Here is a 25,844-nt window from a genome sequence, read left to right on the forward strand (position 1 = left end):
TAGATTCCTTCCTTCCTTCCTCTACACTCCTCCCTCCCTCCCTTTCTTCCTGATAGATTCCTTCCTTGTTTGCTCCACACTCCTCCCTCCCTCCTGCTAGATTCATTCCTTCATTCCTCCTTCCCTCCCTCTCTCTCATCCCTCCAGCTGAAAGCTCTGGGCCATCTCTCCCAGAAAAAAAACAGTATTGTCGTTACCTCAGCGACATCAGCCATGGACCGAGAGACGAAAGAATCCCGTGAATTCCCATCCAGCAGACTGGGTCCCAACAAGGTGGTGCTGCTTGGGTTGCCCACTGAGGTGGGCAGCATTTTCCTGCCCTTCTCCGGAGAAAGGAAACTGGCTGTAAAACAGAGGGATCAAGATGTCAGCCAGCGATCTCTGTCTTTTGCATTAAAGGTAGGAAAGTCCAGTGATGACCTCAGGAAAAGCCCCCCTTTTTGGCAAGAGGCAGCACTCAACTTGTGCCCATTCTAATATGTTGTTTTCCCAACTGGGATCAAAGCACCACAGGTAGTCCTTGACTTGCAACCATTCAATTACAACTGTTATAAGCCGTTGTGGTGCAGTGGTTAGAGTGCAGTACTGCAGGCTACTTCTGCTGACTGCCAGCTGACTGCAATTTGGCAGTTCGAATCCCACCAGGCTCCAGGTTGACTCAGCCTTCCCTCCTTCCAAGGTGGGTAAAAGGAGGATCTAGATTGTTGGGGGCAATATGCTATGTAAACCACTTAGAGAGGGCTGTAAATGCACTGTGAAGCGGTATATAAGTCCAAGTGCTATTGCTATAACAAGATGACAAAAAATGACTTGCAGCCCTCACACTGTACGACAGTTGCAGCATCCTGACAATCATAGGATCAAAATCTGGGCCCTTGAAAACTGGCATGGGTTTACAATGGTTGCAGACTCCTGGGATTATGTGATCGCCATTTACAACTTTCCTGGCTGACTTCTGGCAAGTGAAGTCAACGGGGGAAGCCGGATTCATTGCAGTTGTGCGAGTCACTTAACAACTGTATGTAATGAAATTTCGTTTTAATATATGCCGATTAGTATACGTTCAAAGTGACTTATTATTCTATTCCATTCTCTATTCTACTGTTATTCTATTCTATTCTATTCTATTCTATTCTATTCTATTCTATTCTATTCTATTCTATTCTATTCTATTCTATTCTATTCTATTCTATTCTACTCTTCCTATTCCATTTCTATTCTCTGCATCAATGCACCTAGCAATTGGGGCAAAAACGGTTGTAAAATTTGCCAGGATTCACATTAACAACCACCTTGATGAGCAACGGAAACTCTGGTCCCGACTGTGGTTGTAAGTTGAGGACTATTTATAGTGACAAATCTGATATTCCCAATCATTTTAGTTTTTGTGGGACTAAGGAAAAGAAAGAAAAACGAGATGGGATCAACGTGGAATAAACGTTGCTGATTAAACAGGCTGCAGCTACGCTCAGATGAGTCTCCTCCTTGCCCAATGGACACATCTCTCAGCTGGGTTTGGGCAACAGGCAGGCTATATGGGGCCAAAGAGAGAGAGGAGCTTGTTCCTATTAGCCACCCTGGACCCTGGGAGAGTTTTTGGGCTGTACTCACAAAATAAGCTGCTGAGCGAGGAGTCGGTGGAGTCGTTGGGATACCACTGTGGATCATGGCTGGGCGAAGCGATCCAACTCTGCTGGGGGCTGCAGGATGGGGACGGAAGACTTTTGGAATTATCGCTACCGTTCAGCTTGGCTGGGGACAGGGAAACGTTCTCACCTGTAAATGCAAATTGGTTTTTTTTCTTTTAACTGAAGTGTGTAAAATATGCAACCGTCCTTTTTGGAAAGTCACAAGTTCTCCACTCTTGCCTTCAAAGAACACTTGTGCGTTTGAGCAATTCCCAAGATCAAAAAAAACCCACTGCTGAACTATACGGCAGTGTGTTGAACAGCTAACCTTTGACATCTCTTCATTCATTCGTTCATTCATTCATTCATTCCATGCCTCCTTTCTGTATTGGCCAGTGCTAATTACTATTTCTCTCTCTCTCTCTTTTCTTTCTTTCTTTCTTTCTTTCTTTCTTTCTTTCTTTCTTTCTCTCTTTCTGTCTCTTTCTTTCTTATTCATTCATTCATTCCATGCTTCCTCTCTTTCTGCCTTACTGCATTGGCCAGAGCGAATTGGTATTTCTCTCTCTCTCTCTTTCATTCATTCATTCAATGCCTCCTCTCTTTCTGTATTGGTCAGAGCTAATTGATATTTCTCTCTGTCTGTCTGTCTCTTTTCTTTTTCTTTCTTTCCTTCTCATTCATTCATTCATTCATTTTATGCCTCCTCTCTGTATTGGCCAGAGCTAATTACTATTTCTCCCTCCCTCTCTCTTTTCTTTTTCTTTCCTTCTTTTTCATTGTTTCATTCATTCTATGCCTCCTCTCTTTCTCCCTTACCGTATTGGCCAGAGCTAATGGCTATTTCAATGATGGAGTCACTGATTTGAGTAGCCGGTTCTCCCTGAGACAAAACATCCTCGGGGGGTCCAGGAAGAGAGATGTCAAGGAGAGCAGAGACATTGGGGGGAGACAGACGGGTACTGGATGTCTCAGAAGAGGGAAGCGGAGAGGAAGAAAGACCATTCTGGAGAGATGTTTTAGGCAGCTCTGGCAGAGAGAGGACCGGCGTTCCCTGTGGTAGCAAGCAAACGGGAATAATAACAACTGTCACGTCAACAACAGGTCGTTTCCTAAAGCTTTTATGCCATGCAGAAGACCGAGAACCTTGCCAGGTTGTTGCCACCCTATGTCCATGCTAGAATATAGAAAGCTGCCTTACATCAGACACAGGTTTCCTGCTTGAGCAGGAAAAACCCTGGAATCAGGGGGCTGGACTAGAAGACCTCCAAGGTCCCTTCCAGCTCTATTCTATTCTGAGTTTGTCAAGGCACTCATCTGAATGCTGTGTGAACTTTTAAAGTCTGTTATTAGATCCCTGAACATTTTTTTCCTCCGCAATCTATGAATCTGTGATGCATGCTAGTCCTCGTAAACATTGATACACTCATTGTTACAGAGAAGCAAGAGAAAAAAATGCTTGCTTGATCAAAATGTGAGGCTCTTTCCACCTATAGTTCAGTATCCTTTCCCTGAAGATGATGACATGGTTGGAAGTTTTGCTTACAATCCCCCGATTCCTGTTCCTCCTGTCAGCCCCCGAGAAATTGACGACTTCTCCTTTGAAAGATGACCTGTAACCAACTTCACAGCTCTCCCTAATGGTGGGATCTAGAGGACAGTTATCTAGCAAGGTTAAAATCAGATTCCCCCAAGGTTCAAGCTCGCTGCTGTGTTTATACAAGTATCTTGTTTAATATACGTTATCCAATGAAGCATTTATTTCAATAGCCTCCAGCAACCACTGCTGATGATTCAGGGCAACGAAGCCCTTAAATAAGAAACACACATCCACGTTAGATGCTGGATATTCATTTTGACCAAAGATAAACCTGGGTGCCTTTCAGATTTATGGACCTTCATTGATCTGAATTCTCAGCAATTAAGTCTGCCGGATGGGAAATTCTAGAAACCGGTCGACATTCTGGGAAGTTGCAAACATTGCAAAAACTTAACCTAGACAACAGGATGCCAGGAAATTCACAACAAGACGGTATTTTTTTTCCTTCGCTTTGTTTGCAGTTCACAGTTGCCTTCTTGCAATCTTTGAGCCTCACATTTTGATCTAGCAAGCATTTTTTTTCTTGCTTCTCTGTAACAATGAGTGTATCAATGTTCACGAGGACTAGCATGCATCACAGATTCATAGATTGCGGAGAAAAAAAAATGTTCAGGTATCTAATAACAGACTTTAAAAGTTCACACAGCATTCAAATGAGTGCCTTGCCAAACTTAGAATAGAATAGAGCTGGAAGGGACCTTGGAGGTCTTCTAGTCCAGCCCCCTGATTCCAGGGTTTTCCTGCTCAAGCAGGAAAAACCTATATAACCTCAGACAAGTGACTGTCCGGTCTCTTCTTAAAATAGTCATTTTGGAAACTCTTTCTTCCCTAAACAAAGAAGATAACATGATAGCAGTATTTGAGGGGCTGCCCCAAAGAAGAGGGGGTCAAATTATTCTCCAAAGTACCAGGGGGCAGGACAAGAAATAATGGTTGGGAACTAACCAAAGAGAGGAACAACTTGGACTTAAGGAAAAACTTCCTAACAGTGAGGACAATTAAACAATCGAGCAGCTTGTCTTCAGAAATCATGGCCGCTCCATCACAGCCCAAATACTGGTTGTACAGACAGCCTCCTTAATCTGAGCTACAGCGTTAGCGTGTATTAAGTTCTGAAGTGTAAGTAATTCTTAGTTAAAGATACTTTACCTGGAAGCCGTCAGGAATGGCTTCCTCCTCAGGCTGGGATGGTAGACCAAGGAAAGGAACCTGACATTCATGTCTTGAACCCTGGAATCAAGAAAGACTGCCTGAGCTTACATGGCTGGAAGAGAGACACTCAAATTATGAAACATTAATGCTTTATTTATCATGCCTGCCCTGCTACTGTCAAGGATTTCCCGAAGAAAAGAAAGGAAATAAATCTTCCCAATAAATGGGAATAGAAATTCAGGGAAAACCAAACTAGCATCTCCATTAGCTATCATGGCTAGCTGGCCTGGGAACCCTTCTCCTTTGTTACGGAGGGCAGGAACAACTTATCCCGCCAGGTAGAACAATAGAACCAATAATGTGTAAGACAGTAGATGAGGTATCAGTTAGGACTGGGATGGAGAGGCCATTTCTGGAAAGCTGGGGCTGTGAGGTAGGGTGAGGAGGCAGAGCAAGGAAATTCAAGATTTTTAAGGAGTTTTGATTGACTGGAGGAATCTAATGGGATGGAATGCAGAGGGCTGGATTTCCAGGAGGGAGGGGGTGCATTCCAGAGGAATAAGAGGCAACTCAGCCCAGATATTATGTGTGAGAGGAAGAGAGTGAAGACAGCTCCTCCTCATTAGTTCCAAGAATATACGTTTCATGCAGGGATTAGCCTGCTCCAGTTTGGCAAGATTCTGTCTCTAAGTCGAGGACAATAAAATCTGCTTGGAAGAATCACTGTGTGTCTTTCTTGGTTTTGGGAGCCTGGTGTCTAATTGGGGCACGTTGTACCCAGAGCAACATCCTATTAGAACAGAGATGGGCATCTATGGCAATTTTATGACCTCTGGACTTCAACTCCCAGAATTCTTCAGCTTAGGAACGCTGAAGGGTGGCTTAGGAATTCTGGGAGTTGAAGTCCACAGGCCGTAAAGTTGCCATAGATGCCTAACCCTGTATTAGAACTGGATAAAGTCGGTTCTAAAAGAAGAAAAACATTATAGTAGAGCTGAAAACTGACCGCCACTGTTGCTATGGAACTTCCGTTCTGATGTGCCACTGTGGAGTCTTGACTTCCAACCACGGTGGTTACTGCCTCTGGTGAGAGCGGGGAAACACCTGGCAAGCCTTCGGTCCCCAGAAGTGGCAACGGACTGCCGGGGATAATACCGGCTGATTTAGCCGCCAAATCAATTGCGCCTTTGGACAGAAAGCAGCAAATGTGAGAAAGGACATTTTCCTGAAACTAAAGTTTTAAAATTGCCAGAACCTAAACTTGAGGTTCTGGCAATGCTACGTCTACACCAGCAGGAAAACACTTTGTTTTTAATGGTGCCTTCTTATTATTTACATAGTTCGCCGATTCAGGAGAGGTAGTCCTTGTTTAGTGCCCACAACTGAGAGCCACAACTCAATCATTCAATAAAGAGGTCACTATGTGAAACTACAATTGTGTTTAAGGCCTTATTTCGGCTTTTCTTTGCGGGCAAGGTCTGCGAAGGATGTAAATGCGAGGACTGGTGGCCAGGTTACTTTTTCATCACAGCAGTAAATGAGACAATGACTGAATGAAGATGACCTCTGTCTCAAAAAGCTAAGATTTTCCATTGCTTCATTATCTTAACCTTATTTGAAACCTTAATCTCCACTGACCCTGATATCTCCTGAATGATTAAACCAGGTCAATAGGATCTTTCTTCAAAAGGATTGTGAAAGGCCTGGGTGAACATAATGAGCACTTCAAAAACTAATCATGGGGAAAGATAAAAACGGTTATTTCAGAACTGGTAATAACTAAGAGACGCAGATAAGGTAGCTTCAAAAAGTTAGGGTCCCCCTAAGCATAACCATGCGCTCCGAATCCATTGGTGGTGTCCATTTTACTCTCAGGATTCATTTAGCCCTCCCTAAGTGAATTTGCCCCCAGTGGGACTTTCCCATGTATTTTGTCGGGGAATGTACACAAGGTGGGCTCGAAAAGTTGGCACCCTCCTAACCATAACAATGTGCTCCAAATCCATTGGTGATGTGCATTTTGCTCTCTGAATTCTTGGGGAGCTAACCCTAAACCTAAGTGGATTTGCCCCCTTATGGGATTTCCCATGTATTTTGCCAAAGAACGTAAATAGGGTGGGCTCTAAAAGTCAGCATCCTCCTAACCGTAACAACGCGCTCCGAATCCATTGGCAATGTCCATAAACAACCTGCCACCCTCCCCCACCAAAAAATGTGAGTTTTCTCATGTATTTTACCGGGAGATTTAGGTAAGGTACGCGTGAAAAGTCAGCATCCTCCTAAGTATACTGAATGAGCTACGGATTTGTTGGTGATATCCAACCCGCTCTCCAAATTGATGGGAGACTCAACCCTAACCTAAGTGGATTTGCCTGCCCGCCCTGCGCCGCCCCCCGCGGGATTTTCCCATAGAAACCTAACCCTACCGCTACCTCCCTGTTGTTGCCTGGGCTTTCCTTGGGAAAAAGACACTTACTAGACAGGCGATTGGTGGCTTGAGCTGGAAGGATTTTGGGAACAATGGGGCGTGACACGGCAGCTTTAGTCAGCGAAGACTGGATTGGCCGAAAAGATCCCCTTCCTAAAAGAAGGAACAATCGAAGACAGCAGAGGAATGGTTAAAAGCGCACCGAATTCGGAAAAAGGAAAGGAAAAAAAAAGTCACTTGGGAGTTATATCCCACATGACACCCAGTTCTGGGCCTTTCTCCCAGGAAGAAAACCAAAGACAAAACACTGTAGAGGCCCCCAGCAGAAAATATGGGCAACATAAGGATATGGCAAGCATAGAGTAACAGGATTGGAAGGGGACCTTGGAGGTTTTCTAGTCCAACCCCCTGCTCAAGCGAGAGATCCTTCACCGTTTATTGGCAAAATGCTTGTATCCTTTCTCGGCTCTCACTTGGGGGTGATCATGGCGTTTTAAGAGGAGCCCAGGAGCCCGAATTCCCTTGAGGCATGCTCCCACATCAATGTCCCTAGTGGATTCCAGCAATAGCCCTAATTAAATCACGATTCTTGAGCCAAACTTCAAAAGACTTCAAAGGATTCATTAGAGGCGACCTACTGGCCCTTCCCTGTATGAAACCACTTCTGGCCTACGTCATTTACAGTCCCCTGTGACCCTGTTTCCCCCCCTCCCCGCTGAGTGTCTCCTAAACCAGATTCTCCAGTTGAGCAGGTTCACAGGCTGGCTGTCATCATTCATGTTCTCCAATTAAATACATTCGCAGGCAAAAGCTCTGGTATTTTAGTTACAATCGTTTAAAGATAAGAGTTGGAATGTACTTTCTCTTTCCCCCACTTTTATGGCAACTATTAAAACAGGCATAGGAATGTTTTATGAGTTGACACCTAGGATTCTACACACAGGCTCATCTCTTACTTTCCGAGAGGAATGAAGGATGTCACACAAGCAAGTAAAAATAAAGGCTTGTTGTCACAGGGCCGTGGAGACCACAGCTAGTGGTCTTGGACGAGCCCATAGATGGAAAAGGCTACAGCTTTAATCCCCTCTGCTCAAAGAATTCACAGCCTTCTCCAGGCCCGTGTAAAACGTATTCCTCAGATTATACACATGGCTGAGCAGCTCACCTGTTATGGAGGAGTTTGATAAGATGGAAAAGGAACAAACATGCTGGGAAGGGTTTTCGGAAGGTCTAGGAAGCAGAGTCCTCTGCGAGAAGAAAGCGAGATATAAACGTTAAAGAAAAATGAAAGTTCTCCAGTGGTGTCTAGATTGTATCTCTCCCTGGTCCGTGTCTAATCATCATACAGTCTCCAAATATGTTCTCTATGACATTATCAGTGGTGGGATTCAATTTTTTTTTTTACTACCGGTTCTGTGGGCGTGACTTGTTGGGCGTAGCAGGGGAAGGAGGATACTGTAAAATCACCAGGCAGAGGTCGGATTTGCCGGTTCTCTGAACTACTCAAAATTTCCGCTACCGGTTCTCCAGAACTGGTCAAAACCTACTGAATGCCCCCTCTGGACATTATGTGTTGTCCTCAACTTACAATACACTAAACGAACAGTTCAGAGTTACAAGGGTACTGAAAAAAGCGTCTTCTGACCAGTTTTTACATCGCTTGTTGCAGCCTCCCCATGGCTACACGATCAAAATTCAGACGCCTGGCAACTGGCTTGCGTTTATGACAGCTGCGCTGTCCCAGGGTCACGTGATCACCATTTGCAACTTCTCCAGCTGGCTTCTGACATTCCAAGTCTGTGGGGAAAGCCAGATGTGCTTAACGCTAGCTGCAATGATTCTCTTAAAATGGGGGCAAAAATCACTTAGAGCTGCCTTACTTAGCAACGGACATTTCGTGTTCAATTGTGGCTGTGAGTCAAGGACTACTTGTAGATCTATGAATGCCTGGGACTCTTGCTGATATGGCATTCAGCTAAGTTAAGGGCTGGAGAAATTTGATTTGATATGGAGAGGTATATTCTTTGGGGGTTTATGTGCTGACAACAGGCAGGAACAAAGACCCGTATAAAATTGTTCTTTCTCTTATTCCTTCTCCTCCCAGAAAGGACAGGTCATATGGCCCAAACCTGTCCATCTCTTGAACAGAATGTGGTTAAAGACCAGAAATTCCTCTTAGGATAAAAATCAAATTTCTGTACCTTAAAAAGAATTCTAAATGTGTATTCAAGTCTGATCCATTCTACAGTACAAAGAGATGCCCTGTTTTGTTTTTTTCTTAGCCTAACTGAAATGACTTTGCCAGGGGTTCCCAACCTTTTCTATACCCCTAGAACGCTTCTGATATATTCTCACACGCTCCTTTAAAAATATAAACAATTATATGCATTATAATTATACATATACGCTATAATTTTGAAACTTCTAAACTCAAGTTTTCACACACACACCCCTGGAATATGGTCTTGCACCTCCCAGGGGATGCGAGTCCTCCCCAGTTGGAAGACCCTGGACTCTGCAATCTGTTTCTCACTTATGCTGACAGGCCTGAAAGCAGAAAACCACCTAAGTGGGAGGAACCAATTACCTCTGTCCAAATGGATGGGCAGAAAAGCAAGTAACAATATGCCCCCCAAATAAGCCACATGAATCCATTTGTTGACCCCAAATGAAGAACGTATCTTAATTAGCCTTAGTTCTCTCTTACCTGAACAACCAGCGGCTTCCGCAGGTGTCTGCTGCGTAGTTTTCTTGGCTTTGGCAAGAAAAAATCCGATTGCATCTAAAGAGAAACAGCAGTTCATGATATAGCATCCTGATACTCTTAACAAGACCACTGAGGCTTTGGCTTGCTGCATGAAGGGAACTTCCAGCAGCCCTGGGCTAAGGTGTCCCACACCGATTTAGCGTCTCCATGGTTCTACATAATTTATATCATCCAGTTAATGTGGTAGCAAAAAGATCAGAGTATTATTCTGCTGCAGGACAAAACAGAATCAGAAATTCAGAAAAAGTGGCAGGCTCTTCCCCTCTGAAAACAGGGAGTAGCCCTTCAGGGTGGCAAATACATTTAACAAATAAACAAACTTGATTTCAGATTGGATGGTTCTGCCTGGACAGTTGAAAGGAAGGACTTCAAAGTATGTTTTGATGTTGCAGAAAACAAAAACAAAAAAACAGGAAAGTAACAGTAGAGGAAGAAGTTGGGACATGTGTTTCCTTACTGGCTGGAATTCTGACTTCATTCTTTCCCAAATTTTGTGTAACCTGAGATTTTTCGTCTCATTCCCAAAAACGCAGCTGTAAGCTGTAACGTATACAGGACATTAAATTGCCATGAAATCTTAATCGCGTGACCAAGCCCTGGAACGGATAGTTGTGCCAGCGTTCCAGCAAACCTCCACTCCAACCAGTAACTCCCAAGATACACATCACTCAAAAGTTCTTTTTAATTTAGATAATAAACTGGCACGACGGGGGTGGAATCCCGAATCTGAAAATTCCAGGCTTCCTTGCAATAATCAAATTTACCAAATCCAACCCCCTACACCCTATCATTGCCTCACATGCCCCCCGATCATCATCCATCCCAACTTAAAGACTTCCCCTCACATATGCGCACAATAGCACGGCCTTGTTAGCATGTTATTTTGTCTAACTACACATACCCCAAGGACTTCCACCCTCCCACTTTCCCAGGCTCAAAAGGTGGCAGCGTGGGAGGATCGGATCTCAATATGGCTTCCAAAGCTGACAAGCTGCTTAACTTTTACCAGCTACGAGGGAAGGCTGGGTTGGTTTTTCTCCTAGTGTTACGCTTACACATTTTAAGACTCACACTGATAGTATCCAAGCACTGGCGGAAGCTCAGGTCTGCTTCCTTGTTTTGCAAGAAAAGCTTCCCATGCCTGCTGTTCGGTGGGAGGGTTGTGGGGATGGCAAAGAGGCCGCCGTCGGCATCAGGGTTGCTGGAACTTGAAGAACAACTAGCCACCAAGAGGGGTTTAGAAGGATTTTGGAAACCTGTCAGGAAACGATAAAGACATTAAGGGTTGATTAATGGAAAAGATACACCCAGGCGGTGAAGGAAAACCAGGGTCAAGGGTGACCATGAATGATGTGTCTCGGAGTCGGCTGGCTGTCAGGCTTCTGGCACTTAACCTCATTTAAATCATAAGTCTCGAGCCAAACTTCCAAAACTTCAAAAGGATTTATTGGGAGTTAAAATGTCCAGCACTGCCTGGGCGTAGTTAACTCTGAGACACATCATTCATTGTCACTCTTGACCCTGGTTTTCCCCACACCCCCTGGGTGTATCGTAATTCATATTCTCCAATGGGACACATCCATAGCCAGGAGTCATCAATCATACTCTACAGTTAGAATTTTGCAGGGCAGAAACTTGGTCACCTAGTTACTATCTCTGAAAACATCGATGGAATGCACTTTCGGTTTGCAAGCTGCCGCACCGCTCCCCTCTCCCTTTCTGTTAGCAACTCTAAAAAGACCATAGAAATATTTTATGAGTTGACACCGGACTTCTATTAGGAAACGTCTTGGAAGTACTTCCATAAACCTATGTCGATCTGCAGGGAGGTGTGAATTTCACAAGGAACCAGGGAAATGGAAGTGCAACCACCTTACTAGAGCGTGGACTTCAACTCCCAGAATTCTCCAGCCTTCTAGAAGAATTCTAGGACTACTGCTGCTACTACTACTTCTTCCTTCCTTCCTCCTCTTCTTAGCATATTCCCGCAGGCGCAGGGTCCGCTTTTCGGAACACTGAACGCCACTTTGCACGATCAGCTGCCTCTCCAGGGCGCAGGCCCGTGGCTTGCAAATCTTTGTTCATGGCATCTTGCCATCTCTGAAGAATCCTGGGAGTTGAAGTCCACATAATCTTCAAGTTGCCAAGGTTGAGAAGCAGAGCTCTGGGAGACCCCAAAGGTGATTTTCCAAAAGGCAACTGGACTTTCTTGCCAATTTTTCTTTGAAAATGTTTCATTTCTCATCCATGGAGGCTTCTTCCATTCTGCTCTCGGAGAACTGACAAACCTGTAGCTCGCTGCAAGTTGTCGAATTCCAAACGACAGAACAATTCTCTCACTCCACTGTTTGCCAAAATTGAACAATGAATTTGAGAGATCCCCAAATCTGGAGATTTCCTAGGCACAGAATTTGGAAGAGGCGGGGAGGGGCACGTCTATGTGGACACAGCACAGGGTGGACAGGTTTTCTGCACGACTGACTCACCTGAGGAGTTGGGAGTGGCACTGGGGGAAAAGGTCTTCTTATGAAGCGCAGGTTGATTGCGAGCACAGCCCGGACTCCTGGTGCTAATGGCAATCACCTTCCCGGGAGGTGTCAAAGCATGCTCCTCTTGAATAGGCTTGATGGGGGAGGTTGCAACGGAATTCATTTCAGGGATCTAGAAAGGAAGCAGCGAGGTCTCAATTGCAGGATGCTTCAAACGTTCTTCATCATTAAGGTAAAGGTTCTCCTGCACATCCGTGCTAGTCATTTCCGGCTCTAGGGGGCGCCGGTGCTCCTCTCCGTTACAAAGCCGAAGAAGAGCCAGCGCTGTCCGAAGACGTCTCCGTGGTCACATGGCTGGCAAGACTGAACACTGAAGGCGCACGGAGGAACGCTGTTCCCTTCCCACCAAAGGGGCCCCTATTTTTCTACTTGCATTTTTTAACATGCTTTCGAACTGCTAGGTTGGCAGAAGCTGGGACAAGGAATGGGAGCTCACCCCGTTATACAGTGCTAGGGGTTCAAACTGCCGATCTGAAAGACTGGCAAGCTCAGCATCTTAGCCACTGAGTCCCCTTCATCACCATTATCCAAGTTTAAAGAGCAGATATTCCAAAGAACGTTCAGAACTACCATGGTGGGACAGGATAGTGGTTAATTCACTTGTGGTCTAGCTCAGGGGTCCAGAAAAGTTTTGCTTTAGGTCGAGTGTTGCAGCGTTTTGAAAAGCTTTTAAGGATTAACCTAGAAACCCAGTAAACCTCATAAAAACTTTGGTTGCGCCCACCTAAAATTGTTATATTTATACATTTATCTATGTATGAATCTACACATCATAATCAGTTATGGTTATTGCACACATTATCTACATATATATGCCCACCTAAAAATGAATCTCTTGGAACTGTAATTTCGTGCTGGATATATATGAAGTGAAATCCCAGAAGTGGAAATGAGGTAGTCTGACATGGTCAGGTTAATTTTGGCTTAGCTAATGCAGCACTTAACAACAGAATTGCCAGTCCCAATTGTGGCTGTTAAATGAGGATTATGTCTAACCAAAAAATAATAATAATGATGAAAATTGTCCCTGTTTCTGCCTTTTCTGTTCTTTTTTTTTTTAGGTGGCAATGAACAGTAGATGCAATATTAACCACTGTCGCAAATAAGCTTAAAAAGAAGAGCCAAATGATCCCAAATAAACCTACTTCCCGAGGTCCTTATTTCACAGGAGACAGGCAAGCAGAGAAGGGAAGCGGCAAGCCAGTTGCAAAAGATCTAAAGGCCACATCTGGATAACTGGGAAAGGCAGGGGGGCCTTCAGCCAAACTCGTTCACGAGATCCATTCGGATAACTTAAAAGAGGTGACCAGGGCACTAGGTGAGTCCAAACAGAGACTTACCGGTTTGGGGTTAACTTCAGAAGAAATGAGTTTCAAGAGGCAATTGAGGAGTTTCTGTTTATGAAAAGTGGCCGAGGGAGGAACAGATTTCGGTTCAGTGACCGGCTCCCCGGCATCCTGGGTTTCCTGCCCCAAGACTGCCAGCCAGTCGTATTCTAGCTGCAATTTGTTCGGCTTGCCCATCATGAGGTAGACTTCAGCCAAGGTAAGGCTTTCAGAGGTCCGCAGACTCCATCCCTTCTCCCGCACTTGCTGTGCGAGGCGGCTGGGGTCGTCCTTGGGGGACTTTGAGACCGTCTGTCCCTGAGGTGGGGGTGGAGGCGGCGGCGGCAGTGGCGGCAATGAGGTGTTGATCTTCTCCTGAGAATCCTCCATTACGACGTCATGGAGCTCCTTCGCACAGGGTTCCGCTTGAAGTCCGGAGCAGCGGAAGGCCTGAGTTTCGGAAGCGGACGGATGGCCAACCTTGGGCATGTCTGCCCTACCGCTCGCCGGCTGTGTGGGGCTGTGGCTGCTGGTCTCCGTGCCGCCAGGGAAAACCCCGCCGGGAGGAGAGCTTTCCGGCAAGGCAACCCCCTCTTTTCGATCCAGCTTCTCCACACACAGACACTTCTCGGGGACAATCAGGTCGTGGCAGGACTTCATGTAACGGGGAAAGGGATCGAGCAGGGAGAGCTCTTCCAAATCTGGCGGAAGATCAACACAGCTGCACTTGGCGCGGCCGGCGTCTACCTCGGTGGGCAAGGCAACGGCAGGCACCGCCTCTCTGCTCTCGGCCACTGGGATGGGCTTCTCCAGGCTTCCACTCGGGTCCTGAAGCTCAGTGGGCGGTTTGGGGAGCTGGCTGGCGACACTGGGCTCCGAGGAGGCTCCTCCTTCGGCGAGCCCAGGTTCGCGGGAGCCATCGTCCGGGTTCGGGGCGGGGTCAAGGATCAACTGGGGAGCTTTGCTCACTTCCGTGGCAGTTTCGGGCTTGGCTCCGCCCTTATTTTCTACCCCCCGCGAGTATTTCACCTGCCCTCTGGCTGTCCCCTGACCGCTCTGTATGCCGAGGATTTGGGCGGGGGGCAACAGGTGGACGTCCTTCGTACTCTGCTTGCAGCGCCCCGATTCCTGCCAATGCACGGTGCAGAAGGCTTTGGAGTGCACCACGCGGGCAACCTCGGGCAGGGGCGCCAGCGTGCAGTTCTCCCCCGGGAAGAGGTGAAGCGTTGTTTTCTCTTCGGAATAGCTGCTGCTGGTTTCAGCGTCTCTGCAATCCTGCAGCTGCCTCTCGGCAAGCGTTTTCCTCTACGGGATGGAGGTTTAGGAAGACAGGTGTGGAGAAGCAAAAAAAAAAAAAAGGACAGGCCATACCTGCAAATATTTCCCCATAAACCCCAAATAAAGTCAGTGCCACTTTGTTGGAAGCCCTGAAGAGAGGAGGAGGAGGGCTACTAATAAGTCAGAAATCATGGGCACGCTCCATCACTGGAGGTTTTTAAGAAGAGACTGGACAGTCTTGTCTGAGATTGTATAGGTATTCCTGCTTGAGCAGGGGGCTGGACTAGAAGACCTCCAGAATTTTTTTTGGCTCAATTGTGGTTGTTAAGTCGAGGATTGCCTGTAATGTTAAAAATGCCCATTTTTGGAGCAAGGAAGAAACTAATTAAAACAGGCCCTAAAATCCTCTAAAATGTGGAGGTTCTTCTGAGTAGCTTCCTTTATTATTCCACAACGACAGGCAAAAATCTTGGCAAACTAAAACCGACTACTTGCACTATTAAACAGAAACTCTGGGAACTTTTAGGCAGGAGTTGTCTTCATCCTATTTTTCCCACACAAACTGTCTTAACTGCAATGTCTCTTGTTCCTGTGGAAGGCAACCCCCTCCCTCCCTCCCGGGAATCCAGACTACATTCCATCCCACTAACTTCTGCGTTAAGAGAAAGGATACGATACGCACTTCGTGGAGAGCCCATTTCTGTTTCAGGAATTCAATGAGGCTGGATACCTTCCGATGCAGCTCCACGATCATTCTGTCAAGTCATGGAAGAAAGAATAGAAGAATTAGAAAATAAGGGATATTGTTAGCGAGGGAACCAAGTATCACTAAGTAAGCAAAACAAACATCGCCCTTCCCTTTCTCTACCTACAACCCAACCTAGGATTTTATTACTGCACTGGAAGTAGGGTAAAAATAAAACAGTGGCGTAGAACAGCAGCACGGGACAGGGGGTCCCCGAAACACCTATTTTAACAGGAGGGGGGGGGAACCCTACAATCTTCCCCTTCTTGTTTTTAATGGCTCAAATTCTTTGTAGAACATGCCCAGCGACATCCCAAACTCTCTGCTCAAATGAGACAGCCGCTTTATTTTGCTTGTTGCTGTGAATCCAATTTCAAGGCTCCAGGTTCTACCCATCCACCTCCCATAGCCAGCCTTTATGAAGGACCTGAGACGTGGGTTCTGGGCCAGACTCTGCACACGGGCCCATGCGTGGTTGTTCCGTGGCTGCAGTTCCACAGGGACCTTCAGGGGAAGACGGACAGGCTTCTGATCTTCCTCATCACTTATACCTGTAGGACACAGCAGAAGGGATGCTCGAAATCAGCGGTGGTATTCGACCGGTTCTGCCCGGTTCTGGAGAGCTGGTAGGAGCGATGAGCAGCGGAGATGGAATCGGTTCTCTCCCCCGCTCTGCTGTTGGGCCCGCCTGCCCGCGCTCCCATACTCACCCTTTATCCGCTAAATTTGAAGCGCAGCTGCAGAGAAGAGTGCCACGTAGCAGCTGCTGAAGCGACCGAGATTGTGCAGGCTTGCAGGAGGCGAGTTAGAACACCTCTGCGCCTGTGCAAAATGTCTGAACGTGTGCAAAGCACGCCCAGCAAGCCACGCTCACCGAACCGGTGGTAAAAAGTTTTTGAAACCAACCACCGCTCGAAATCCTACCTGTGAGCCCGGTTAAGCAAAATGCTCGGGGGAAATCGCACATCAAGAGAACAATCTACAGGTACTCCTTGATTTATGACCACAACGGAGCCCCAGATTTCTGTTACTAAAAGCCAGACAATTGTTAACTGAGCTTTGCCTCATTTTAGATTCGAACTGCCAAATTGCAAGCATCTGGCAGTCAGGAGAAATAGCCTGCAGTACTGCACTCTAACCACTCTGCCACCTCGCCTCTAGTAAGTAACTGAAGGTTTAGGACACTCTAAGAGGATATATGTCTATCGATAATCAAAAACAGGTTTTATTTGGGCTGAGAAACAAATAATCCCTCTAGGCTTCAGGCAGAGGACAAATGGAAGGTAACGTCAGGTAACATAGCAAGGAAACCAAGTGGCTTTATTCATTGCAAGCTTGTGCTCGCTGGGGTGGGGCTGAAGGAATGAAATGATGGGGCTGGAAGCAACAGCATAAGAGAAACATGCCCATATATGGTAACTTGAAAAGAGGGCTGTTGGAAGACAGGAAGGAGATCAAACTATCATCCCTGACAAGCTGCACTGGAGGGAAATACTGGGTAGTCCTTGACTTATGACAATTGGGCTGGGAATTTCTGTGAAGTCGCACCCGATTTGTGAAGTCGCACGCCGTTTAATGATAATTTTGATGGTGGTTGTTACACGAGCCACACAGCTGTTAAGTGAAGCCAACTTTACCAATGGGGTATTCCCACCCCCCCGAGAAGCGGGCAAAAATATGGTCACAAATCATGATCACATAACCGCAGGATGCTGCAATCGGGTGTAAATGTAAGCCAAGCACCTGAATTGCAATCATGGGATGGCAGGAGTGGCGTGACAGTCCTAAGTGCCTATAGGTCTGTGATGGCGAACCTATGGCACACATGCCACAGGTGGCACGCAGAGTCATTTGTGCCGTCACACGAGTTGCAGGAAAACTTACCTCACTGCGCGTGTGTGCGCCTCACAGTTGATTTTCGGTGGGTTTGAGGCCCTTTTCGGCCTCCCAAAGGCTTGAGGAAGGCTTCTGCAGGCTTTGGAGGCCGAAAACTAGTCCACACTAGTTTCATCACTTCCTGTTTTTCCACCTACAGAAGCCTTCCTCAAGCCTTTGGGAGGCCGAAAAAGGCCTCACACCGGCTGAAAATCAGCTGTGAGGTGCAGTGCAGGTAAGGGGGCGGTGTGTGTGTGGGGGGGGGGGGCTGTGCACGCATGCTAGGGGGTATTGCCTTCTGGTTGTTGGCACATGAGCGTGCAAGCGCACGCACAATTTTTGGCACAGGAGCCTCAAAAGGTTAGCCACCACTGCTATAGGTCATAAGAAAGGCCCTTCTTCCAAGGCTGTTGTAAGCCTGAGCCGTCATTAAACAGTCGTACGTTGAGGACTACCTGTAAAGTGCATTACCCGTGGGATTGCTGTATGATTTGAAGATCGAGGAGAGGGAAAGCAACCTGCTCTACAATTATACAACTGGAACATGGACCCAGAATACCTGAACAGGTATAAAATACAGGTAATTTAACAACTGCAATGATTCAATCCATGAGGGCAAGAAAGGTCATAAAAGAGGGCACATTTCACTTCACCCATGTCTCCCTTAGCCACAGAAATTTTCGGGATCAATTGTGGTCGTAATTCGGGGACGGCCCATAATAGAAAATGTTAAAAGAATCGGACGATTCAGACCAGCTTCCCGAGGCTTGAAAATAAAACGCGTGCCTGGTTCGCGTATCTAATTTATCTCTGGTGCTTCCCACCATCTGCCTTGAAACGGCGGATGGCAGGTCTGGTGGAACACGGAGGTCTTCCTCCTTGCCAGCTGCGCCAAGCAGCTTTCCTGCCCAGAATTTATGACGTACCATCTGGATCGCAGAGCTTCTTCAGAGCCCGGCACATGGGGGCCTTGATACGAAGGTTCCTGCCTTTGTAGCGAACCGTTGTAGCTCTAGGAAGAATGTTAAAAGGGGGGTGAGAGGCTTGAAGTTTTATTTTACCTGATTTATTTATAGCCCGCCTTGGTTATTTTTACAAATAACTCAGGGGGAGGAGGGGGCGAAGGTATCCAACACAACCTCCTCCTATTTTCCTCACAACAACAACTGTGCGAGGTGAAGTGGGTTCAGAGTGTGTGGCAGGCCCAAAGTCACCCATCTGGCTTTCATGGCTAAGATGGGACTAGAACTCCCACTATTCTGGTGATGCACCCAAAGTTACACAGTCAAGTTTTCATGGCTAAGGCAGGACTAGAACTCACCATCTCCTGGTGATGCGTCCAAAGTTACACAGTCAAGTTTTCATGGCTAAGGCAGGACTAGAACTCACCATCTCCTGGTGATGGGCCCAAAGTCACAGTCAGTTTTCATGGCTAAGGCAGGACTAGAACTCACTGTCTCCTGGTGATGGGCCCAAAGTCACCCAGCTGGTTTTCATGGCTAAGGAGGGACTAGAACTCACATTCTTTTCCTTTCTACCCTGATGTCTTAACCACTAGACACCACCAGGAAAGTACAAAAATCTTTGGCACCATCTACTCCCTTCCAGTAGCAAATATTTATCTTTATAGGGTCCAAATCAAGGGCAGGACCATTTTCTCACTGAAAATCTCAAGCAAGCATTCGGTCGTTCTTGATGATCATGTTAATGTAATTATTATTTAGCTCAATGACAGTTACCCCTCTCCAAAGTATTTTAGGCAGCTTACAAACGTGCAAAATATACTGAAATAGTTCCATCAGTCACTTGACAGAGTACAAGGTAACAAACATTATGTTCTGAGCATTTGTAACGTGAAAGAGAGAGAGATGTAAACGACAGCAATCATCCAATCTGGATCGGTCACCAGGACAGAGTTTTTGTTTTGTCATGATCCTCTTCAGGTAACTTCTCTCCTGAAAACTCGGAAGACAAAAGCTCAGGTTTCGGTGACCGACCCAGCTTGGATTCTGCAACGTAGATCCTGGGACATGTATGTTTGCCATTATTCGTGACAGAGATCATGTTTCAAAATAAACTACTCACCCAGCTTGGATCAGCTCATTGAGTTTAGCTGCATTTTTGTCATCCATGCCTTTAGAGAATATGAAAAAAATCAAAATCATGGGCAGAATATAAAAAACGAAACATGACTGCACAACAGGTCGAGGACCATCTTTATCACTACAAAATTTGTCATTCCGGGATTGGGGTGGGGATGATATTATTTTAATTAAACATCAACAGAGCAAGATTCTTCGTGTTACTCTAGAAAACGCATTTTAGGCATCAAACATGTACCATTTAATTGTATACGAAGGACTGCGCACAACTGTTAAAAGAGAGTAAAAGAAAACGTGAGAAAAGTCAAACGACAGCCCAGACTTCTTCGAATAAAGGAAATAGAAGAGATCCACGTGGTCCAGCAGAATTGTTTCAAAATATGTTGCAAAACCAAACATGGACACGGGCCATTTCTTGCAACAACCACAGGCAGCTTTCCTTCGACACAAGGCAAAGTTCCTTTAAAGAATCATTATCCAGTGAGAAATGTAAAAGGTCCTACAAGCCTTTTCTAATTGGCAGAATCTATAGAATAACAGAGTTGGAAGGGACCTTGGAGGTCTTCTACTCCACCCCCCTGCCTAGGCAAGAAACCCAACACCACTTCAGACAAATGGTTATCCAACATCTTTTTAAAAACCTCCAGTGTTGGAGCATCCACAACTTCTGAAGGCGAGCTGTTCCACTGATTAATTGTTCTCACTGTCAGAAAATTTCTCCTTAGTTCTAAGTTGCTTCTCTCTTTGGTTAGTTTCCATACACCATTGCTTCTTGTCCTGCCCTCAGGTGTTTTAGAGAATAGCTTGACTCCCTTTCTTTTGTAGCAGCCCCTGAGAGATTGGAACATTGCTATCATGTCTCCCCTAGTCCTTCTTTTCATTGAACTAGACATATCTAATTCCAGCAGGAATAAGGAAGTAAGGAATAAACATTGGAAGTAAGGAGTAAACATTTCTTACTTCCAATGATTAAATAGGACAAGTCGTATTTGCTAATTTTGACCAGAGCGTAAGATAAAACCAAATACAAATATTGCATGGTCACTTTAGATGAGACGAGTCGGATACTGAGTGGATTGTTTCCTTTTTAAAGAAAAGCTACTCAGAATGCATTTTAGTTTTCATTCCTCATCTGTAGTCAGATATGATCCCTGCTTTCAATTCCGCATAAGTCATCCTGCGCAGTTCTTATATCCTTCTGCTAGGCAAGGATGAGCAGATTTCTCATTGTTTGTGAAATGACACCCACAAATAACAGATGCTTGCTGGCATGTTTTCTGCTTCCTTCTACTCTGCGTGAAAGAGCAAACTGCAGATTATGCTTGGAAATCTCTCCCACACAAAGCCAAAGAAATGCACACTGCAGAGCAATGTGCAAAATACTGAAGAGGGAAAAATTAGGAACATCTGGCAAAATGGTCGGGAAGCGGGTTTTCCACGGCAGATAAAGAGGCAAGCCCCCGTACTTTCTAATTCCACAGCATCGAAAAACAGTATACTCACAGCCCCCAATCTTCTTTCTGAGCTCCCCATAACAAATTAAGCCATAAAGCTCAAGGGAGGATTTTTTCAGCCCTTGAGAAAACACTGCAAAAGAAAGAAAAACACAGGTGTTCAAGGAAAAGAATATACCACAAACTTGCACGTGATTGGATTAAACTAAGACTCAACAACCTTTTATTTTTTTAAAAAAGAATCTAGCAGACAAATACTGACATTTATGTTCACCATATACCTGATCCGGGTAGGTCTCCCTGCAATTTATATTAACTTATTGTTCGATAAAGGGATACATTTCATAGCTGGTTTTAGATTGACACGGGCACCTAAGCCCACATTTATCTTTATATCTTGATTATTCAAGATATAAAAAAATGTTATGCTGCTGTGTAATTCTTCTATCCTCAATACTGTTTTTTTTAGTTTACCCATTATATGATAACTGAAGGAACGTGGTGGCTCACGAGGTTAGAATGCTGGGCTGATGATTGGCAGCCTCACGTTCAAGACCCATTGCTGCCGTGGGGCGGGGTCCCTGTCAGCATTCCAGTAACCCTCCATTCCGCCGAGTAACTCCTAGACAGACATCTTCTCAAAGGTTCCTTTTTATTTGGATAGTAACTGGCACAACTGGGGAATCCCAAATCTGAAAGTTCCGGGCTTCCTTACAATAAGTAAAAACTACAAAATCCATCCCCTGCACCCTTCATCACATCACATGCCCCAATCACCATCCATCCCAAGTTAAGACGTCCTCTCACTTATGTGCAAAACAACCTGACCTTGAATCAGAAAAAGAGTGTTATTATGTCTAACTAGATATACTCCAATAAATTCCTCCCTCCCACTTTCCCAGGCTCAAATGTGGCAGCGTGGGAGCATCTGATCTCAATATGGCTTCCAAAGCTGACACTCCCATCACATGATCCAGCGGTTTGAAAGCAGGTGACTGCGAATAGATAAACAGATACCACTTTGGCGAGCAACTTCAAGGGGGATGCATGAACTGGGTGTCTCCCAGACAACACAGATGTCACCAGCAAATCCTTCACCACGGAAGCACTGTACTAATACAAGGAGTCCTTGACTTACGATAGTTCGTTTAGTGACCGTTCAAAATTATGACATTGAAAAAAGCGGGTTATGACCATTTTTCCAGACATGACCATTGCAGCATCCCTATGGACACATGGTTTGTATTTGGATGCTTGACAACTGACTCGTGTTTATGACGGTTGCATTGCCCTGGAGTCGTGCAATCTCCTTTTGCGACTTTCTGACAAGCGAAGCCAACGGGGTAACTGGATTCGCTTAAGAACCATGCTACTAATTTTAAGAGCTGCGGCGACTCACTTAACAAGTGCGACAAGAAAACTCATAAAATGGGGCAAAACTCCATTGGATGGAGGCCTGATTGGTCTGAACAAGAATGCTCTGGGCAAATCCTAAACACTCCTTACTACTCCCTATCTACCAGCTGTCCGTCCAAACCTAAAGTACACTAGCTTGTTGCACCATCATTCGGAGAAGCCAAGCCAACCTTTCAGGGGGTTGCTCACCGTTATCAAAGTCAATGTATTTGGAAATCTTGTGCCAAGTGCGATAATAGAAGTGCCGGACCTGCTCCTTGTTCTTCACCATGCTCGCGGGCTTGCTCTTCTTCTTGTACTTCAGGGCAATATTGTTCTGAATCGCTTCAAAGTCTTTGCCATGCTGGAAAAAAAAATGCACATATTACAATGTGAGAAGCAAGGCGGCAAGAATAATTGGATGACACACATCTTCCAGAGTTGGGTCAAAGGTTTGTAGATTTGGGGGAAAAGGATGTGTTTTCACATCATAGCACTTAGACAGTTTGAAATCTACATTTACGTGTGATTTTCTGCAGAAAATCCGTCAAAAGGCTCTTCAGGTTTCTAGAATTTCGACATTTATTTCGGAATGGCTAGAGAAAACAGGTTTTCTGTTTGGATGCTAGCATTCAGAATCCTACAAAACGCACAGGTAGAAATCTACCCTTCTTAATCTTAATCTTATGTAATTTTTATTTATTTATTTTATTTAATTATTTAATTTAATCTTATTTAACCATAGAATTAAATAGACAAAATTCTGGTGAATTTCCTCATACTATAACTTCCAGGAACCCAGACAGTGCAGCTGAAACATAGGTGAAACACCATTGGTAGATTACGATTCATTCAAAATAAATACTTTCAAAATGCTGGGATAACGTATGTATGGTGGAATCTCAGGTTCACAAACGTTCCTATTCGCGACCAAATCGGGTGGCAAACAAAAAATTCACCTGATTGTTTAATCGGGTCACGATTCAGAAATTGGGTGGTGAACAAAATCGGCGTGGAAAGATTCCCTTTCTGCACCGATTTACCCTTCAGTGCCCGTTTTTTTTTTGACTGCACGCATGCGCAGTCGGTCATGCTTCCAGACATGACCAAATTGGGTTGCAACCGGAGTCTGGGAATGGATTACGGTTGCAACCCGAGGCTCCACTGTATTTTAGACTGCTTAGATACATAAGTGGAGTATACAGTTGTAACTCCTTGACTTACAACTGTTTGTTTAGCAGCCATTCAAAGTTACAATGGCACTGGGGGAAAAAAAATCTTATAACCGGTCCTTGAATTTACAACTGCTGCAGCATCCTCGCCATCACATGATCAAAATCAAGGCGCTTGGTAACAGGCATGTACTTATGACTGTTGCAGCGTCCTGAGGGTCATGTGATCACCATTTGCGACCTTCCCAGCCGGCAAAGCCAAAGGAGGAAGCTGTGATTTGCTTAACATTTGCACGATTCCCATAACAACTGCCGTGATTTGCTTAACCACCCTGGAAAAAAAAGGTTGCAAAGTTGGGCACAATTCATTTAAACCACCACCTTGCATAGCAAGACAAAATTCTGGTCCTGATGATGGTCGTAACTCGAGGATTTACCTGTACCGTTCGACTACTTCTCACAACAGGAAAATATTGGACGGGTTTTAAAGCGTACCTTAAAAGACTGCTCCTGTGTGTCTTTGGTGCAGGATGTACAGTACTTACATCCACAATTGAGAACAACATTTCTGCTGCTAAGTGACGCATCTGTTAAGTGGGGTTTTTTGACCTGTTTTATGACCTTTCTTGCTGCAGTTGTTAAGGGAATCGTTGCGGTTGCTAAGTTTGTAACCTGGTTGCGAAGGGAATCTGGCTTCCCCACTGACTTGTCAGAAGATTGCAAGAGGGGATGATACAACCTTGGGACACTGTGACTGTCATAATTATGAACTGGCTGTCAGGGCTCCGAAAGTTACCCCCATTTAAATGACGAGTCTCGAGCCGACCTTCCAGAACTTAAAGAAGATTTATTAGGAGTAAACATGCCGGCGTTGCCTGGGTGTAGCTGACTCTGAGACACACATTTCATTGTCACCCTTGCCCCTGGTTTTCCCCCACCCCCTGGGTGTATCATAATTCATATGCTCCAACGGGACACCTCCTTAGCCAAGAGTCATCAATCATGCTCTCCAGTTAGAATTTTGCACGGCAGAAACTTCAGTCACCTAGTTACTATCTTTGAAAACATTTATGGAATGCGAGCTGCCCACTGCTCCCTCTCCTCCCTTTCTGTTGGCAACTCTAAAAAGACCACAGAAGTATTTTTGTACGAGTTGACACCAGTTGCCAAGCACCCAAAATTTGGTCATGAAAATGCTGTAACGGTCATAAGGGTGAAAAAACAGCCGTAAATCGCTTTTGGCAGTGCCGTTGTAACTAAATGAACTGCTGTGAGTTGAGACCTGCAGCAGTTCCCAGCGTTTTAAAGCACCCACCTCATAGAGGCCTTCAAAGAAGGTGTTCTTATCCTCCGTGCTCCAGGACTCCCACTGACGCCTCACTTTCTTGCCTTCCTCTTTTTCTCCGGTTGATGTGCTCAGGTTCCTGGAACCTGATTTCGAACTGCCGGCCGGGGTGCTGGACGGGATTCCTGAGGAGTTGCCAGATGACGTCCCGCCATTATCTGCACCTTGAGGACGGGAAAAGGGAAGGGTCAGCCCAACAAACCCCCCACATTGTAGCACAGAGATGGGATGCTGGAGTCATTGTTCATTTTAGATGACTTTTCACAAACTTTAGTGCAGCCGGAAAGCAGGATATAACTCTTAAAAAGAACTTTAGCCTAAAAAGTGCATTTATTTATAAATGTATATCATCATCATCATTTTAATGACCCCATAATCCCCTGCAGGGTGGAATCTGGGCAACTGAATGGAGCTAGCAGGGTATTTAATGGCGGGATATGCCCTTCCTATGGCCAATGCAAAGTTTTGTTCAGCAGATTTATTCTCATTGTAACCAGAGAGAGAAATATCTGCCCCTACCGAGGATCGAACTCACAGCCTCCTGACTGTAAGGCGAGAGCTCCAACTCTAGGCCACTGCACCACTCCTATTTATGAGATGCATATCCCAGGATGAAATGTCACCTGTGTTGCTTTGAGGGCATAATCCAAGATGGCACACATACACACAGATGAAATGATGCTGGACTGCTGCCGTCATTGTCTTTGATAGGGTGTGACATCGCACAAACGTATTTTGCATAGCACAGGTTGGAGAAAGGAATGACATGGGTTGTTCAAAGAAGTCAACTTACTCCGGAAGGAACAAGAAAAGATTTGGGCCGTTGTGGAGGTTGCAAGGTTAAGACAGAGTAATTAAACACTATCAATGGCCTGTAATTAATTACATAGGAGATCTACTGCTTTATAAGGGCTTTATAAGCCAGCTTTTGCCAGCAACACCAATGCAACTCTTGCTGAATAAGTCTACAGGAATGGGGTGTTGTAACTTGTTTGCTGCAAATTAACCAAGCTTTTTTTTTTTAGCAGA

The 25,844-nt window shown here is 45.3% G+C and overlaps 1 protein-coding gene across 3 annotated transcripts in view; it reads right to left on the reverse strand.

Moving 5' to 3' along the window:
- Nucleotides 1–25,844, reverse strand: part of CRAMP1 (cramped chromatin regulator 1) — a 41,511-nt gene that overhangs the window by 4,643 nt on the left and 11,024 nt on the right. For all 3 annotated transcript variants that reach the window (XM_026704206.2, XM_087912405.1, XM_026704205.2), the window contains exons 3-20: nucleotides 24,786–24,979; nucleotides 22,509–22,662; nucleotides 20,953–21,036; nucleotides 19,433–19,481; nucleotides 18,274–18,359; nucleotides 15,900–16,023; nucleotides 15,401–15,482; nucleotides 13,465–14,754; nucleotides 12,062–12,236; nucleotides 10,647–10,831; nucleotides 9,516–9,590; nucleotides 7,974–8,055; nucleotides 6,857–6,961; nucleotides 5,387–5,565; nucleotides 4,378–4,458; nucleotides 2,448–2,682; nucleotides 1,612–1,776; nucleotides 198–343 (exon numbers count right to left, since the gene is read on the reverse strand). In XM_026704206.2, coding sequence (XP_026559991.1) covers nucleotides 198–343; nucleotides 1,612–1,776; nucleotides 2,448–2,682; nucleotides 4,378–4,458; nucleotides 5,387–5,565; nucleotides 6,857–6,961; nucleotides 7,974–8,055; nucleotides 9,516–9,590; nucleotides 10,647–10,831; nucleotides 12,062–12,236; nucleotides 13,465–14,754; nucleotides 15,401–15,482; nucleotides 15,900–16,023; nucleotides 18,274–18,359; nucleotides 19,433–19,481; nucleotides 20,953–21,036; nucleotides 22,509–22,662; nucleotides 24,786–24,979 — 3,491 coding nt within the window. The remainder of the gene's footprint in view (nucleotides 1–197; nucleotides 344–1,611; nucleotides 1,777–2,447; nucleotides 2,683–4,377; nucleotides 4,459–5,386; nucleotides 5,566–6,856; nucleotides 6,962–7,973; nucleotides 8,056–9,515; nucleotides 9,591–10,646; nucleotides 10,832–12,061; nucleotides 12,237–13,464; nucleotides 14,755–15,400; nucleotides 15,483–15,899; nucleotides 16,024–18,273; nucleotides 18,360–19,432; nucleotides 19,482–20,952; nucleotides 21,037–22,508; nucleotides 22,663–24,785; nucleotides 24,980–25,844) is intronic.

Source organism: Pseudonaja textilis, chromosome 14 (assembly GCF_049901715.1).
Source record: "Pseudonaja textilis isolate UNSWEBS1 chromosome 14, rPseTex1.2, whole genome shotgun sequence".
NCBI classification, from domain to species: domain Eukaryota; kingdom Metazoa; phylum Chordata; class Lepidosauria; order Squamata; family Elapidae; genus Pseudonaja; species Pseudonaja textilis.